Source organism: Pseudorasbora parva, chromosome 9 (genome assembly GCF_024679245.1).
Source record: "Pseudorasbora parva isolate DD20220531a chromosome 9, ASM2467924v1, whole genome shotgun sequence".
Classification (NCBI taxonomy): Eukaryota; Metazoa; Chordata; class Actinopteri; order Cypriniformes; family Gobionidae; genus Pseudorasbora; species Pseudorasbora parva.
The window spans coordinates 42,053,137-42,070,701 of NC_090180.1; the positions used below are offsets into that span (position 1 = coordinate 42,053,137).

General features: G+C 36.7%; 1 protein-coding gene across 1 annotated transcript in view; it reads left to right on the forward strand.

Moving 5' to 3' along the window:
* acsl3b (acyl-CoA synthetase long chain family member 3b) overlaps positions 1-17,565 on the forward strand; it is a 33,394-nt gene extending 15,829 nt beyond the window's left edge. The window contains exons 4-17 of the mRNA XM_067452667.1: positions 695-895; positions 3,507-3,684; positions 4,800-4,909; positions 5,001-5,139; positions 7,053-7,203; positions 8,164-8,287; positions 8,492-8,563; positions 10,689-10,828; positions 10,945-11,117; positions 12,322-12,396; positions 12,488-12,679; positions 13,687-13,801; positions 13,915-14,072; positions 14,849-17,565. Coding sequence (XP_067308768.1) covers positions 695-895; positions 3,507-3,684; positions 4,800-4,909; positions 5,001-5,139; positions 7,053-7,203; positions 8,164-8,287; positions 8,492-8,563; positions 10,689-10,828; positions 10,945-11,117; positions 12,322-12,396; positions 12,488-12,679; positions 13,687-13,801; positions 13,915-14,072; positions 14,849-15,006 — 1,986 coding nt within the window. The 3' untranslated portion in view covers positions 15,007-17,565. The remainder of the gene's footprint in view (positions 1-694; positions 896-3,506; positions 3,685-4,799; positions 4,910-5,000; positions 5,140-7,052; positions 7,204-8,163; positions 8,288-8,491; positions 8,564-10,688; positions 10,829-10,944; positions 11,118-12,321; positions 12,397-12,487; positions 12,680-13,686; positions 13,802-13,914; positions 14,073-14,848) is intronic.

Sequence of the window (17,565 nt, forward strand, 5' to 3'; positions counted from 1 at the left end):
TAGATTTGTAGTCTCTTCTGCTCACCGAGGCTGCATTTATTTAATCAAAAAATCAGTAAAGCGGTAATATTGTAAAGTATTATTTTACGCTTTAAAATAAATAAAATGTTGCGTGATGGCAAAGCTGAATTACTCCAGCGGTTCTTCAGAATTAATTCCAATATGCTAATTTGCTTCTAAAGAAATATCTCTTCTTTTTTTATAAATGATTAACTTTTGTGGGAACTGTGATATTTTTCTCCTCAGGATTATTTGATTAATAGAGCGTTCAAAAGAACTGCATTTATTTGAAATAGAGTTATTTTCTAATATTCTAAATGTCAATCTTTTGATCAATTTAATGCATTCTTGTGGAATAAAAATATTAGTTTTATTTAAAAAAATCGTACTGTCCCCAAACTTGTAAACAGTAGTGTACCTGTTATAAATAGAGATTATCACATTTCATCTTAGATTAATGGAGGGATTTGAGTCACTTTCATTACTGAATAACGTCACTTTATTAAATTGCTAGTTTTAAAAAAAGAAAAAGAAAAAAGTAATATTTTAGAGAAACTAAAATGTGATGATTTATGACACAAGTGGTTTTTGATTTTTTTTGTCCAGCTTACAATAATGTTCCCTGCCACATTTGACACCCTGTGCTTGTCCTACATATTCCCCATGATTTCAATCTAATTTCCTGTCTCATCAGGTAAGCGGGAATCCAGCAGGGCCCTACAGGGCCGTGAACAGCCAGCAGAGGTTGGCGTCCCTGTTGCACGAGGGTGTGGATACTTTGGATAAAGTATTTGAATATGCTGTAGTACACTTTCCTGAAAGAGACTGCCTCGGCACAAGAGAGCTGCTGAGCGAGGAGGATGAGCTACAGCCTAACGGCAAACTCTTTAAGAAGGTAAGACACACATGCCCCCGTGTTGGCCACACACTCTCTATGGCTTTGGAACTTCAGTCACATTTCCACCATCGGGCAGAGCGGCTCTAAGAACCGTTTTAGTTGTATTTCCACTTGAGCCCGGTTCAGCACGATTACAAACCATTCCGCTACTCAGGATTGGTGACTTGTCTGTTAACTGGCTACCAGTTTCTCTGCAGCTGGCTAAGCATACTATTTGAGTGACATAAATACAAATTAATAATAAAATTATAAGAAATATCAGATCATCCTCCATAAGTCACATCTCAAAACATGTGTAAACTCCTGGATTATCAAAGCAACAACCTGATACATTTGTATTACATTCCAAAGAGCTCCGTTATCAGCTCCACTGTGGAAACAATATCCAAAACAATATTTAAGGCCCTGTGATTTCCGTGATGCAGAAAGCGGGGACAGAATTGCAAAATCCAGTCATAAAAATGGAATTTACTGTATAGCGCAGAATTTTTACGCAATTTGTCAAACTTTTTGATAAATAAATAAAGGCAGGTCAGTAGTTAAATCAAATCGTGATTTGACACTTTGAATATTAAACCGCTAAAAAGGCTATTTATACAAATCCTGCATGCTCTGCGTGGATGAATGGTGCAGACACGTGGTTTCATTTCCCCCCCCCTAAACACACACACGCACAGAAGCGCATGTTTTTATCCTCTGCTGCCTCACTATTATGAGGACATGAATGCATGAATTTCAGAGCCGCTCTGAGAGTCACTTCATCAGCATTTTACGGTTTCATTTGAGAAAAAACTATCGTCATATCAAACGAGACAAAGGTGATGGTCTTCAGCAACCCGTCAAAATTAAATGGACAGAACTTGACAGAAATATGTTACTGTTGCACAGTAGAATTTAGATACGTCTCAATTTTATAATAATTCTAACACTAATAATAATAATAATAATAATAAATTATCAAAACTTAAAGCAGTTTTAAAAAAATTCATTTAATTTTAACAGTAAAGCTTATTATACAGCACATTGTTTTACAAAAAAAGTTCAATTTAATATGATTAAAAGATTAATAACAATGTATGTTTTATGTCTTTATTTGATCACCAGAAAATACATAACACAGAAAAAAAATCCTTTAAAAAAAAAGAATTGTATTAATTAAACATGATTTTTAATCATTACAATTAAATTAAATTAATAAAATGGAATGCAGAAAAAAGAAAACCAGGATTTGGTAAGAATAAAAATGGGAATTGGATGGGGAAAAAACGTATTTCATTGGGGCCTAAATGTCATTTTTGTTAAACTTTTAATAAATTGTTGTTAAGTTATTCGATTTCATTATTAGACATGCTTTTTGATTACCAAAAATTCTAATGGAATTAGAAAAAAATTTTTTATTTAATTTGGGAAAAAATAAAACTATTTCATAGGGCCCTACATATTCATATCGGCACGGAATGAAACTGTTAAGCAAAGAAAACGGTTTGGCCTGACAGTGGAAAAGTGCCTTTTGTTCACACCGTAAATATTCAAATTGCAGTAAATTCTCATTGGTTCCTACCTTGTCATTGTGCTTTTGCTTGCATGTAAAATAGAAAGCTGGAAGTTTTGATAGAGGATGGAAAAAATGTTGCTTGTGCACATGTATGTTATGACATCTCATTGTGATATTGAACTGTTGAGGCACCTCAGAAAATACATTTTTGTATTTCTAAGTATAAAAATATCTAAGTACTAAATGCACTTGAGTTTTGATCACACTATTTAAACTGAAAGAAATCTACTTTTTGTCCAAACAGCAAAAAGATTTGAGTTTCAAGTTTTTAAAAAAGTTTCTTATCGTCTCTCTCCAAGGCTACATTTAAATAAAAAATTGAGTAATATTGTTAAAATTTATGTTGGCTGGAGAAAGCCAGAAACTTTGAAATAGTATTAAACGCTTGAAGTTTGAAATTGTTTGTTAGATCGATAGATAGACAGACAGACAGACAGACAGACAGACAGACAGACAGTATTTAGGGGGGTTGCTAGGGTGTTGCTATGTGGTTCATACTATATATATGGTTCATGCTTAACATGTTTGTGAAATGCATGATCGATTGTTTTTTTCAGGATTCTGAACTCTACAATAAGGTCTCATTTGTTAACACTAGTTGTTAATGTATCAACTAACATGAACTAACAATTAGCTATCAAATTTGTTACAGTATTTATTTATCTTTGTTAACATTAGTTCACTGAATAAAAGTAGTAAAAAGTTATGTAAAGTATCTCACTGACCCCAAACTTTTGGACGATGTTTAGGCTGTCAGTGTGAACATAGCTCTTTTCAAGAGAAATGGTTTAAACACTCTTCTAAACATATACTTACACAATATTAAAGTAGATCGAGATTGAGTCCAAGGTTAAGAACTCGCTGACGAATCTCTTGAGCTCTACAGGAAGACATTCAGTGTCTGTCTCTCTCTCTGTAAACAGAGTTTATCTCTGGCCTGTTGTTGTCCAGAACATTTGTTTATATGAAATTGAAAAGAAGTCACATGCTGCTGTGAACGCCACTAAGAATTTCAATACAGTGTATCTCTAACTCATCTCTGCTTTTCTCTAGGTGATTTTGGGTGATTATAACTGGTTGTCGTATGAAGAAACTTTCCATCTGTCTCAGAGGTTTGGTAGCGGGCTGGCCGCTCTGGGTCAGAAGCCTCTTTGTAACATCGCCATTTTCTGCGAGACTCGTGCTGAATGGATCATAGCAGCGCAGGCATGCTTCATGTACAACTTCCCCTGTGAGCATTCGAATCACGCACACACAGTCCAATCTCCAATATCTGCAGTATTGTGCTGACCAGGACAAAATATCAGGTCAAAAATAGCCGCACTGCTGTAGTACTAGATGCAAAAGCACACCATACTGAAAACGGATTTTATTCACTATTCAAGCACACCCACGTGCATTCTGCAGCAAATCTGATTCTCATTAATCAGATTTGGTTTCATTCTAATTCACATGCTACACAATGCTATACATACTAAAAGTATGCAAGATTATAGATGCACTATGATGTTTGGATGGACTTTCAAAATGTCCATCTGTTCATGTTTTTTTAGATTAATATTACCCACAACCCTTGTCTTGGCTGTTACAGAAGAGAAATTTGCACGTTTCAGGTTTCATTCAAAACATTGCAGAAATATAGGAGCTTAATAGAGTGGGCAGGGATGTTGTGAGAATCTGGAAGAATAATTCGCCATTGGCTCCCTTGAAATTTTCCTATGGGGTTTTTCAATTTATGAGTAAAATAAAACCTGTGGTAAACATAACTTCATGATATAAATGGATTGAATAGATTTAAAACTATATAAATGGATAAAAGATAATTTGATTTGAACAACAGATTTGAATCCAAAATGAACATTCCCCAAGTGCCAATTGTAAAAATTTGAGAGTATACTTTAGGAAGCTAATTAATATAAAATTAATATTCTGTCATGAATTACTCACCAGGCACCTACTACTTTGACGCTTCAACTGATGTGCGAGTTGATGAATGTTTATGTCAATAAAAGCCTAAATTCAATCTGTTTGTTATATAAAGCAATCGAGTCTCTTCAGAAAATTTTGACTAAACTGCTCAATTCTTATGGATTCGTTTTACAATCTCTTTATGAACTTTTTGAAGCGTCATAGTGGTAGTCGAGTAGCTGTCAATGGTTGGACACAAAGCTGTCAGATTTCATCAAACAGATCTTCATTTGTGTTTCTGAAGATGAAGGAAGGTCTTACGGTTTTGGAACGACATGAGGGAGAGTAATTTATGACAGAATTCTCATTTGTGGGTGAACTATCTGTCTAAAAGCACTAATTCATTATCTAAATGATTTTCTTTTCTCTTCGTCTCAGTGGTGACTCTATACTCTACATTGGGAGGAGCAGCTATAGCTCATGGTCTAAATGAGACTGAGGTCACACACATCATCACAAGTAAAGACCTGCTGCAGAGCCGCCTCAAGGTGAGAACGAGACAGACGGCACACCAGTGGGCTTATGAATTATCAAAGTTGCTGACACTTATTGCTCTGAATGATTATCTCACTCTCTCAGGCCATTCTGATGGATGTCCCCAGATTGAAGCACATTATATTGGTTGATATAAAGACCAGCAGTTGGCCTGATCTCCCCAGAGGTATCATGGTCCACAACATGGGGGCAGTGCAAGAACTGGGGGCCAAAACTGAAAATGGTACGTGCCTAAAGTAGCAGTCGCAGACAACGTTGTTTGAAATGTTTCCATTAGTGGATGATGGCCAAGGCCGGTATTATTGGCCGATAGTTGGCACTGGACACAAATGAACAAGCAAATATTAATCCCTGATTTTTAAACCATGCTGAACTATATACAGTTTACTGCATTTCATATTCACTGTGTAGTGTATTCAAAATTAGCATTACCTGGTCTTTGAGAAAATGATTCTCAGACCACCAGAGTCCTGAATGTACTGTAGGTTAAAGTGTTTACTTGGCAACTTTTTTTTATATTTGAAAAATACTATAGGATTATAGGCCATATTTAAAGTATAAATCTTTTTTTTTTTTTAAAGGGATTTGTTTTAAGTTTAATTGATTCATTTCATATTATTTTAGTAAATATCTGTACAATCAATATACATTTTATTGCAGAAATTATGCAGGTGTTATTTACCATCTTTAATATTATGTAGGTCTATATTATATATCATCCACCCTGCTCTCTCATCCTGCTCAAGATACATCATAGGCCAACACAAAATCTCTATCGTTCAAACACTAGTTTATATGCATATGGCATACTGTTATTTGCATGGCACATGTTGGTTCACATACTTCTTTAAGTATATAGTATATACTGCACAGTCTAAAAATAGCCTTGGGTTTCCAAAAACAGATTAAGCATGAGAGAAATTCACTGAAGCCTTGCTGGTGATAAAAACACTACTTTTCTGTCAATTTTTGAAGTGTACTGACACAATAAACAGACTAAGGACCAAAAGAGCTGTAAACATAGATTTTGTTTCCTGAAGAAAGACAGTGGGATCTTCCTGTCAGATGAAAAGAAGACTTGAGGGCATGTGGACTGGTGTTAAGAGCCCACACGCTCAGCCTTTGTGTCAGATAAGAGCAACTGTTTAGAAAACCCCTATGGAGATAAGAGAGAGATGTTATCCTTATTAGAGCAGGTTTTCTCTGAGGTTTAGACATTTCACTGGAGTGTTACTGTACGAGAGCGGCGCAGCATGGGCAATTTGGGCGTAGAGGAGAGTTGTAATCAGCTCAACTTTATGGTAATGAGCTATGACTAATTTGACTAATTTGAATGTAGAAGTGCTCCGCTTGAGAGAAATCCAGAGAACGCAGGCCTGTAAACTTTGGTTCTGACCACATTAGTTCTCAAGCAAAATAGAGAAGTGTAATTTGTTAAGAAGGCACTCAACACAATTTTATAGGCGCTAGAACGCTTGTATTTCGGCGGGAATGCAATACATTCTTACTTTCACACTTGTGAAATCGTTTAAATGTGAAAGTAAGAATGAATTGCATTCCTGCCAAAATACAAGCGTTCTAGCTTGTGGTCAGTCTGCCAATCAACATGCTTGTTTCTTTTTGGCCCCTTTAAATACAGTTTAAAAAAACACAAGCATTCGATCTACGTCAGAGCGCCAGCGCGTCCACAAATCTTTCTATAGCGTCGTTGGAAGGGTGGCCAGAGCAAATTTTGACGCTTTCGTGTGTGTGTGTGTGTGTGTGTCTGTGTGTATACATATATATATATTTCAATGTATATACAAAATACATACAACTTGTGGTTTTAAACAAAAAGGTTTTAAATGTTTTTAGTAACTCAACAGAGATGAAGGGCTTCACAGCTTTTTGTTTATTAAACTAGAGTGCATTAACTGATGCCAGAGGTTTAATTTACATTACCATAAGCAGATTTATGACATCTGTTTTGATTCAGATAATGTGCAAGAAATCTTTGCAGCAAAGTGGCCTGGTCACCAGCTTCACATTTAAAGTAAACTTAGCTTTTTCTCCTTCAAAGTAGTTATTTTAGAGCACTTTTGTCTGAAATGGCACTATAACATGAGTGCCACTAATGAAGTGTCTTTCTGTGTGCAGTAATGGTGTCCCGCAGGCAGCCTGTCCCGTCTGATATCGCAGTGATCATGTACACCAGCGGCTCTACAGGCATTCCTAAAGGAGTCATGATCTCCCATAGCAACATCATCGCTGGCATCACGGGCATGGCTGAACGCATTCCCAACCTGGAGTATGTTTCTCTGACTCCTCTATCAAGCGTGATTCTGTCTGTCCGTTGATATTTAGCTGTTTAAAAGCTAACCTTCATTGCTTTATTCATTGGCAGTGCTTCATTTTGTCTGTATAATAAATGAGGTCATATATTAATGTCGTTTTAATTAGGGTGTTAAAGAAAAGAAAGAAAGCTGATCACAGTGATCCCATGATTAAAGACACTGATGATTAAAAAAATGTTACCTGGCAAGCAAATCCATGATGTTGGCGGTACTAGCAGTGCTTTATAAATTGTGTTTTCATTTTAAGGTAATTTAACCATAATCCTGACCGTATGGTTACTGTACACTACCGTTCACTAATGTTTGGGGTCAGTAAGATGTTTGTTTTTTTACAGAAATTAATACTTTTATTAAAAATGATCCATTAAATTGATCAAAAGTGACAGTAAATACATATATAATGCTTTTTTTACTTTCTAGTCTTAAAAAAATCCACAAAAAATGTTAAGCTGCATAAATTAATTTTTTATAAAAAAAATCATATTAGAATGATTTCTGAAGGATTATGTTACCCTGAAGACTGAGTAATGATGCTGAAAATTTAGCTTTGTCATTACAGGAATAAATTAATTAAAATAAGAGACTAGAGACCAAAAATATTAACACATCTTACCGACCCCAAACTTTTGAGCGATATTTTAAATCGAAATATATAAAATCTTTATTTATTCTTTATTAAAAATTGTATTTATTGATGCTTTAATGTATTACTGGACAGTTTATTTAATTTTTTTAATGTGACACTAGAAGAGACACTTTTGAAGCTGTACTTAAACTATTCAAGCAATTTTGATGTTTTCTGTATCTGCGTGACTGAAAACTGGCCTGCCAAATTGTCTGAAATGTAGTAGCTTGTTTAGATATTGGTGGTATAGGATTTTCTGTTAACAACGTGTCTTTTTTTATTGTGACAGTGAGAATGACACCTACATTGGCTACCTGCCACTTGCTCATGTCCTGGAGCTCAGTGCTGAACTGGTGTGTGTGTCACATGGCTGCCGGATTGGATATTCGTCACCTCAGACTCTTGCTGACCAGGTACAAACGCACACATACACAAAAAACTTTAGTCATGCTATTGTGTCATCATCACATTGTCAAGCATTTTTACAATCTTAGAATACTTTTGATTGCATTTGCACCGTAACTGTTACACAATAATGATGATAATAATAATGCAAAAACTAAAAATGTAGCATCTAGTTTGAAAAATCTTCACTTGTTTTGTCCTTTCTCCCACAGTCATCTAAAATTAAAAAGGGCAGTAAAGGAGACACCAGTATGCTCAGACCAACACTGATGGCAGCTGTACCTGTAAGAACTCACATTCATATAAACGCACACAGTGGTCATAATTAGGGCAGGGTTGATATATTGATATTTTTCATTTCAATCGATTCTTAAAGGGTTAGTTCACCCAAAAATGGAAATGCTCTCATTAATTACTCACCCTTATGCCATTCAAAACCCTTAAGAACACAAATTAAGGTATTTTTGATGATCTGGCCTCTCCGAGCTCTCTTTATAGCCTGACAAGCCAGACCCACATCAAGATGTTTGGTCTGGAAACTCACCATTGACAGGGCTCAATCCGAGGGGCGGGATAAACGGTTGTCTTTCAAACTCCCTCTGCACGGGATAGGATAGCGCTACAACCAACCAGAGCAACGAAGGTGAAACAGAGCTTGTTGAACATTTAAACATTCGCCGTATCCGGTCGGCTAAACTCCGAACACATCTTCCCTTTTTAAGAATGACTTCAGTGCAGTTCTTTGTTCTTTTCTCAGAGAAAAGCTTAACTCCAAGTCTTCCAGAATCGCGGTCAAAGCTGATTCGAAAGACCGCCGCCGTTCGCCAGTTTCTGTGTTTACTAGAAGCACGCAAACGCAACTCGGCCGTCGTCATTATGGCCCCGCCCGCCGACTCTATACACGATGTGATTGGCCCGTCCAAAGTGAGAGGAATACAGCTCAGAAGGGTATTGAGAGTTGCTAGACGACACTCGCGGGCAGATTAAATTTGCTGCTGCTAGGGTGCGTCTAGATTTCTAGGCTACTCTCTTTAGGAAGTAAATGTCAATAAAACAGTTTGTAATCGTTGTCATGTAATATTACATTTACTTCAGAAAAGCCATTCAATGACCATAGCTTGATAGTTATCTAGAAATATCAACTCTAGTGAAGAGCATTTTGCTATATATTATACATTATATTCAATATTCAATATATTTTTACTTAAAGGGATAGTTTGCCAAAAAATGAAAATTAGCCCATGGTTTACTCGCCATCAAGTAATCCTAGGTGTATATGACCTTCTTTCAGACGAATACAGTCAGCGTTGTATTAAGCTGGCTCTTCCAATAATTATAATGGCAGTGAATGGCAGCCCAAAATTTGAAGCCCAAAAAGTGCATCCGTCCATTATAAAAGTAATCCACAAAGCTCTGGAGGGTTACTAAAGGCCTTCTGAAGCAAATCAATGGGTTTTTGTAAGAAAAATACGTTTAACAACGTATAAAGTAAAATATAGCTTCCATATTGAATTATCCCTTCAACCTGTTCTTCGATATTTAATGTATATTTGAATAAATCTATCATGAAAACAAATTATGAAAGCCACCATTTAAATGTTTATATTTCAAATACGAATTGGAGTAGAAACCTAATTGTCATTAAAGTCCCCCTGTGGTGAAAATCGTGTTTTTAAAGTTGTTTATATGACTATGTGGTGTTTTTAATATGCTCTAAGACAAAAAAATTGCAAATTCATCAATCAACACCATTGCTGAGTTTTTTTGTCCTTAAAACTGCAGTTTACCATAGACAGTCTCAAAATGAGGCTTGACATTGGCCATCGTTAGGGATATTTTTCTGCTGATCTGAAAAATCAGGTACATTTAGCCAAAAAGCAGGTGAATTATGTATATGTATATAGAAATGTTATGATAAACTATATGCCTTTCTCCACTGCCGTTTTGATGTTCAAAGCGTTTCTAAGGATGCTGATTTCTAGAAGGCAGCAGTCTGACTCTGATATGGCAAACAAGAACATGTTTTGTGTAATATTAGCAACACGTTATTATAGCTAATCATATTAGTTCCTGTTATGTGTCCAATATAAAGAGTGATGCATAAAACACATTACCATTCTGATACATTGACTTGTATTATTCAGTTTTCCCTTCTTCTAAATCATATATGAGTTTACTATAGTAAAGTTGACCGAGTTGAGCAGGTATTCTGAGCCGGTGTGGAGGCGGGGTCTAATCTGCATATTCATGGCTCCACATACACTAAATGAAGCAAGGTTGTAGTGTTATTAAAGCTATTTTAAGGCATGAAGAAATTATTTTCACCGGGGAAAAGGTTTAAATATGTAATTTTAATGATCAAATATGAGTTTTAATAGATGAATTGTTTCTCTCATTTTGTCTGTGTAGGAGATTATGGACCGGATCTACAAGAATGTGATGACTAAAGTTGACGAGATGAGCAGTGTGCAGAAAACTCTCTTTGTTCTGGCGTACAACTACAAGATGGAGCAGATCTCTAAAGGATACAACACACCTCTCTGTGACAGGTATAATATAATAATAATGTGATTTCTTCCAACACTGCTGGGTTTGTTCAGATGCAGTTACTTTTCTCCTGTTATTTTTTTAATGTCCAATTGCATCTTGTTTTTGTGTTCTGCAGGCTTGTGTTCAAGAAGGTTCGATCGTTGCTTGGCGGTAAGATGCGTGTGCTGTTGTCTGGCGGAGCTCCTTTATCCGCAGCTACTCAGCGTTTTATGAACATCTGTTTCTGCTGTCCTGTGGGACAGGGTTATGGCCTCACTGAGACCTGCGGAGCCGGGACCATCAGCGAGTGTAAGCATGGGATTCACTAAGTAGTGAAGCTAGGACTCCGGACTGGAGTACTGGGACTAAACTCAGGCCTCACAGAACTCATAGTATGCTAATAAAATTAGAGACTGGACCAGTAAGGTGCAGTAAAGCCAATAGTGTGAGCTCTAGAAGGTGTGTCAGTACTTCAAATCAAGGATGTAGGAGGTTCTAGTATTAATGATATAAAAAATAAAAGCTTGAGTTGATTCAAAAAAGATTTTATTGGATGGTTATGGTTTGCTATAGGTTGATTTCATGTGAGTCACAGGTTGTCCCGCCCTCGCAGCAGTAAACACGTCATCATGTGTCAATGAACTTTATATAGCGCTTTTACAATGATGATTGTTTCAAAGCAGCTTCACTGTGTTAAACAGGACAATATTGCAACAAATTTTTGTTGCAAAAAGAAGGGTAGTTAATTTGGTTAAATATTATGATGGCACATGATTTTTAAAAAAATACAATGTGCATGGATAAATAATTTATAACAAATGTTTCATAAATTAATAATTGTTAACTGTGTTTTGAAGAACCAATGAGGTTCATTCTTGTTACACAGCACATTTGAGCTTCTCCAAAAACCAATGAGGTTCATTCTCATGTTACGCAGCACATTTGAGCTTCCTCAAGAACCAATGAGGTTCATTTTCGCGCTATGAGATTTAAAAAATATATTTTTTGCTGTGTAATCAGAAGATTGTTCCCCAATTTATAGTGGTTAAGAGCAGAGGTATTAAACTTTTAGTAAAAATGAATTTAAAAGTAGTGGAAAATTCATTTTTTTTCCTAGACAGTTACATTTAGAGAACACATTGATGATTCCCTTCAATTTTATTCCTTGAATTTTCTTTAAAGAATAACCCCTGCTTTTGTGTTATGTTTAGCTCTAAAATATTTAATTGTCTAGAAATAATTGCTCTTTGACTGCAGTCTCTTTGGAATTAAAAATCATTATCCAGCAATCACAAATGACTAGGAAAAAGGTCATAGGAATTTATAGTTCAAAAAGTGTGAGATTTAATACTTTTAAATCAATAAAAACCTGGGTTAATCTACTGGGTTAATGGAACTATTTGTTAGATTACAGGAACCTATTGCTTTTATAAAAATATGATAGCAAACCTTCAATGCAGTTTACATTGAATCAAATCTGAGTAAATGGATGTGTGTTTGTGTGTTTGTTTAGTTGCTGATTACAGCACCGGACGTGTTGGAGCTCCTCTGGTGTGCTCCGAGATTATGTTGAAGGACTGGGAGGAAGGCAAGTTCTGCTTTTTAACAATTAAAATACTGAGATTTGAAATCTTTTTAAATGTTGACCCTTTTCAATGTCTTTTTCTTTCTGTGTATAGGTGGTTATTTCAGCACGGATAAACCAAACCCACGAGGAGAGATTGTTGTTGGTGGTCCCAACGTCACCATGGGTTACTATAAAAACGATCAGAAGAACCGAGAGGACTTCTTTGTGGATGCGAATGGCCAGCGTTGGTTCTGCACTGGAGACATTGGAGAGTTTCACCCTGACGGCTGCCTCAAGATTATCGGTGTGGAGAGACGCACATACACACAAACCTTCTTTCAGACATAGGCCCGGTTTCACAGACAAGGCTTATATTGAGCCAGGATTAGGCCTTAGTTCAATGAGGACATTTAAGTAGCTTTTATAAACGTTCCTATTTATGCCCGTGCAAATTGCTTTGAGTTAAAACAACACAAACATGCATTTTAGTCTTGGCTTAACTAGGGTTAAGCCTTGTCTGTGAAACCGTGCTTTTAAAATCTCAGTGCAATTTCTGTTTCTCTAAATCAGTGGTTCCCAAACTGGAGTACGTGAGGTGACAGAGGGGGTGGTACGAAAATAAACTGTTACTGACTTTCATTTAATTCTACCCCCACTGAGCATGTAATTCTAGCAGGCAAAATGTTGAACATGCATGACATCCAATAAAATTACCTCATCTTAACCTGAATCCACACAAGCAGCATGCATACGATTGTCTTGCCTTAGCAAATCATGCTACATTACTGCCATTCTGAACGATGAACCTTTGTTAAAGTGGGTTTTTGGCACTACTCACACAGGGTATGGTTTTGTAGAGTTTATGCAAGCAAGAAAATGCACCAAAAAAAAAAATTTTCTTCAAATATCCAAATTTTATACAATAGTTCAACATTGACTTGTGAGAGTCAATGATTCAAAGGCCTATTCATAAATACAGCCACTTGATTTATTACTGAATTAATGAACGAATTACTCACTCATTATGATACTGAGTTAATGGCGGTTCAATATTTGAAAGTATTACTTCTGTTTTTACCATCATTGCATATTTCTCTATTGAGCATTTTTTTATTTTAAATGTGATGCACTGAAAATGCATTGGAAAATCTATTTAAGGGGGCAAATATTGTCCCTTAAAAGGAAGGTGTGACTGCAGTCTAAATGGAATAGAGGGGGTATGCTGAAGGATTGTAAATGCCTCAGGGGGTACGCCACTCAAAAAAGTTTAGGAACCAAGTCTCTAAATGGTTTTGGCATGTGTGTGTGTAGATCGTAAGAAGGACCTGGTGAAGTTGCAAGCTGGTGAATATGTGTCTTTGGGAAAAGTGGAGGCTGTGCTCAAAAACTGCTCATTCATTGACAACATCTGTGCTTATGCCAACAGGTGAGTGCAAACGTGCACATATACACTGTGAAAATTCTGCACTCACACATGCTTCATAAATGTTGTGTGGTGTTTTAGATGAGATGTATAAATCTTTCCCTCTCTTTACACAGTGATGAGTCTTATGTGATTGGGTTTGTGGTGCCCAATCAGAAGCAGTTAACCACCCTTGCTGCGCAGAGGGGCATTAGAGGATCATGGGAAGAGATCTGCAACCATCCAGAGATGGAGAAAGAAGTTCTACGTATCATCACAGATGCGGCTATATCAGGTCTGTCAATAAATGGGGCAAAATGACAATTGTGAAGATAAAATGTATAGATTCTGGTTTAAAAAGGAATAAATACTTTTATTCAGCAAGGATACATTAAATTGATCTAAAATGACAGTAAAGACATTTATAATACCACACAGGTTTAGTTTTTAGTTTCCTCAAAAATAAGCAGATGTTTTCAAATCTTCAAATAGTGCAAAACTTTAATTGTAAAATGAAAATGCGGCCAATGGAAATGAGTAAATTGTGAAAAAAACTAGGTATGAGGGAGAGACATCCACAAACACCTATCTTTGGCCGCTCCCAAGTATAACGTGCTTTCCTTGTCATTAATACTTCGATAACATGTTTACATCTCCTTCAATTAAAAATAATGGCTAGTGCAGTGACTGGGATGTACATTAACATGCCAACATGCATGGCATAATTTTCGCGAGAGGAAAAAAATGTTTTAGTCACTTAACATCGTTATTAGAAAGGCACAATCATTTTTTTTATTGACATTTAGAAAATATCTCAAAAGTTTTCCACAAATCTGTAATGAAAACACGGCTACTGATATAAGGAATGTTTCTTGAGCACCGAATCCGCATTTTACAATGATTTCTGAAGACTGGAGGAATTTCCAATAAAAACAATTAACTTAATAAATGTCACTCCACTTTTGACAAAGACTATCCACAGTATTTTGTTGTCATCTTGCTGTTTATTACTATGTTTTATGTTTTTAAGTCTTTGAATTTGATATATAATCTCTTTGTTCTGATTCACAGATAAGCTTGAGCGCTTTGAGATCCCAAAGAAAATCCGTCTGAGTGCCGAACCCTGGACGCCAGAGACTGGCCTGGTTACCGACGCCTTCAAACTCAAACGCAAGGAACTAAAAACGCACTATCAGGACGATATTGAGAGGATGTACGGCGGCAAGTGAATGAAACCTGGGGTCAGTCGGTGGTGTGATGTGGGGGAAGGGGTTTAGGACACACCATGCCACAATGCCTATATACAAAACAAAAAAAACCCACAATCCTCTGCCTTCCTGCTTCCTGTGATGTTCTGCGATCAAAACAGGGACACACTTGAATTTTGGTTATGGTTCGATGAGAGGGAACAGAGCGAAAAGTGAACGCCACCTGCTGAGGCAGGTACCAAATGACGCACTTTTCTCAGATGATTCACGAGAGTGACTCCTGGAAAAGGCACAATACAACCTACAGACTGTGAGACTTTTGGACCCCACCCATTTCTGTTCCTTTTCTCTCATTGGCTCTCTTTGGTAGACACCCCACCCTCACATTAATCTGTAGGCAGATGCGCTTGATGATTCCACCTGCAAAGCGCTCACACTGAATTCTCATCTCGAGTCTATGCAGGGAAACGTTTTACAATTTGGTGGTATTTTTGTTGCTTATTTCTTTGTTAGCTTTGACCCATTTGTTTTTTTCAAGGACTGATTAATTGGAATGAAACAGCTTTGTGAGCCGTGTGAGATTTGGATATGTATGGAATGTTTCTCTAAATGTATCTGTTACAGTGTATGGAATCTTGGCGTGTGTACTTGACATTTTGTTACTCTACTTCTGTTGTTTACCTGTATCCAAAGGCTGTTGTCGTCACCCTGCATTAAATTAATGTAGTTCAAGTGCTAGCGCACACTGAGGACTGTGTACCTAGAAAGAACTGCAGGAAATCCAAACAATCCAGACCAGGAGAGACTAGTATTAGACCAGATAGCTGTTCTAATGTGAAAAAAGCAACTCTAATTCTACACAAAATGCAGAGCTTTAATGGAGAGCAGTCTTAAGCCAGAGATGTGCTCTTATACTTTACAGAAGCTGAACATTAATCCAATTTCACTCGCATACATAACCTAAATGTTGTGTTTCTATGTCAGTGAGTTGGCGTCCACCCAAGTGTATGCCTTGCATTTAATATCTGATCTGCATCTGAACAATTTACTCCTCCCACTGCTCTCCCACGTTCCTTTACTCATGTCTACAGGGTTTGCTCACAAAATGTATAACTCCATACTTTCAGCGTATATTCTTTTGAACTCATTTTTTTTTTTGTCTGAATTTGTAAAGCCTTTGACCTTATTCCTTTTTAAAATGTCATGTACAGTATGATGTCAGCCATTGTGTTGCATGGATGTTTTGCAAGGAAGCCAAGTGTTGCGGTGGAGTAGTTTGGGTGCCCTTTTTGTTTTCGTAAATAGCCATTTTTTTATTATATTGCGATATTGTCATCGTATGAAATGATTAGTGACTTCAGCAAAAAGGAGACGTATGAATTTGAATGTGCAATAGACAAATGATACGCACAGTCCGTCCCCAAGAGCATGAATGTCTCCAGCCTCTTCGATTCTGCTACAGACTGTGCAGATCACTAACATGATTGGACAACGGATGCATTATGATGCGCATTTGACTTTGCATGATTCAGGAGATGTAAACCAAACAAGCTTCGAACATATTGTATCTCGGACATTGACAAATGTGGCATTTGCGAATATGGGGCAAATGTTTCTAAATCTGTACATTTATTCATTATTTATGTTTTTGTTGCTTTTCAGCACTTAACATTTTCAAGTCATAGTTTAACATTGTTTCGTTTTTTTTACGATATGTTTTCTGGATTCCTTTAGATGCAGTTTTGATTTCATCTTTGGTTGTAGAAACACTCCAGCTTTACAGTCACAAAATGATGCTCTTTGTTATATTATTGTTATTATTTCTGTTTGTCCTAAAAGGAACTGAAGGCAAATGGTGTTCCTGAACTAGACACGTCTGCCTTTCCTGAGCTCGATGGAAGATGTTGATTGCCTTTTTTTACACAGTGGAAATTAAAAGTGGTTTATAGGAATTTATAGTTTTTTTATTTATTTTTGTCTTCAAATTCAGGGAGTGACTCATCCCCTCTTAGAGCTGCTATTCTGCTCACCTTGATTGTGCTTCATTTACATTCTGCAATATCATTGGTTCCAGCCACAAGCAGCTGGCCAATCAGCTGTTAGTCTAGAGAGCAGGGAACGTAATCCAATTGGTGTGTTTGCCTGTCAGTCGTGTCCTTAGCAACAACTAACCCGAATGACTCACAGTTCAGCCTGTTAGACGCTGATGCCGTCAACATGTCTCTTTAACCGCATTCTAGCTTACGTTCTTGACGTAATTGATCCAGAATGATGCTTAATGTCTGCACACAGACCTACTGAGCATTTTAGACAAACAAAAAGGATGTTAGGTGGATTCATTCTCTCTCCTTCTGTTGCTCGCTCCGTAAATATGACGTTTAGATCAGAAATTGAATTTAGACGGTTATAAACTCCTTTCAATTTGTTTAGTCTTTGTTACTGACCGGGTTTGGGACCTTTTCTCCTCTGTGTGGGTGGTTACTGTCTTACGACAAGCAGGTCACAGCCAACATCTCCATTATTTATTTGTAATTTGGCCTTGAAACTATGTTATATGGAATAAAGTTTTGTGAATTATGA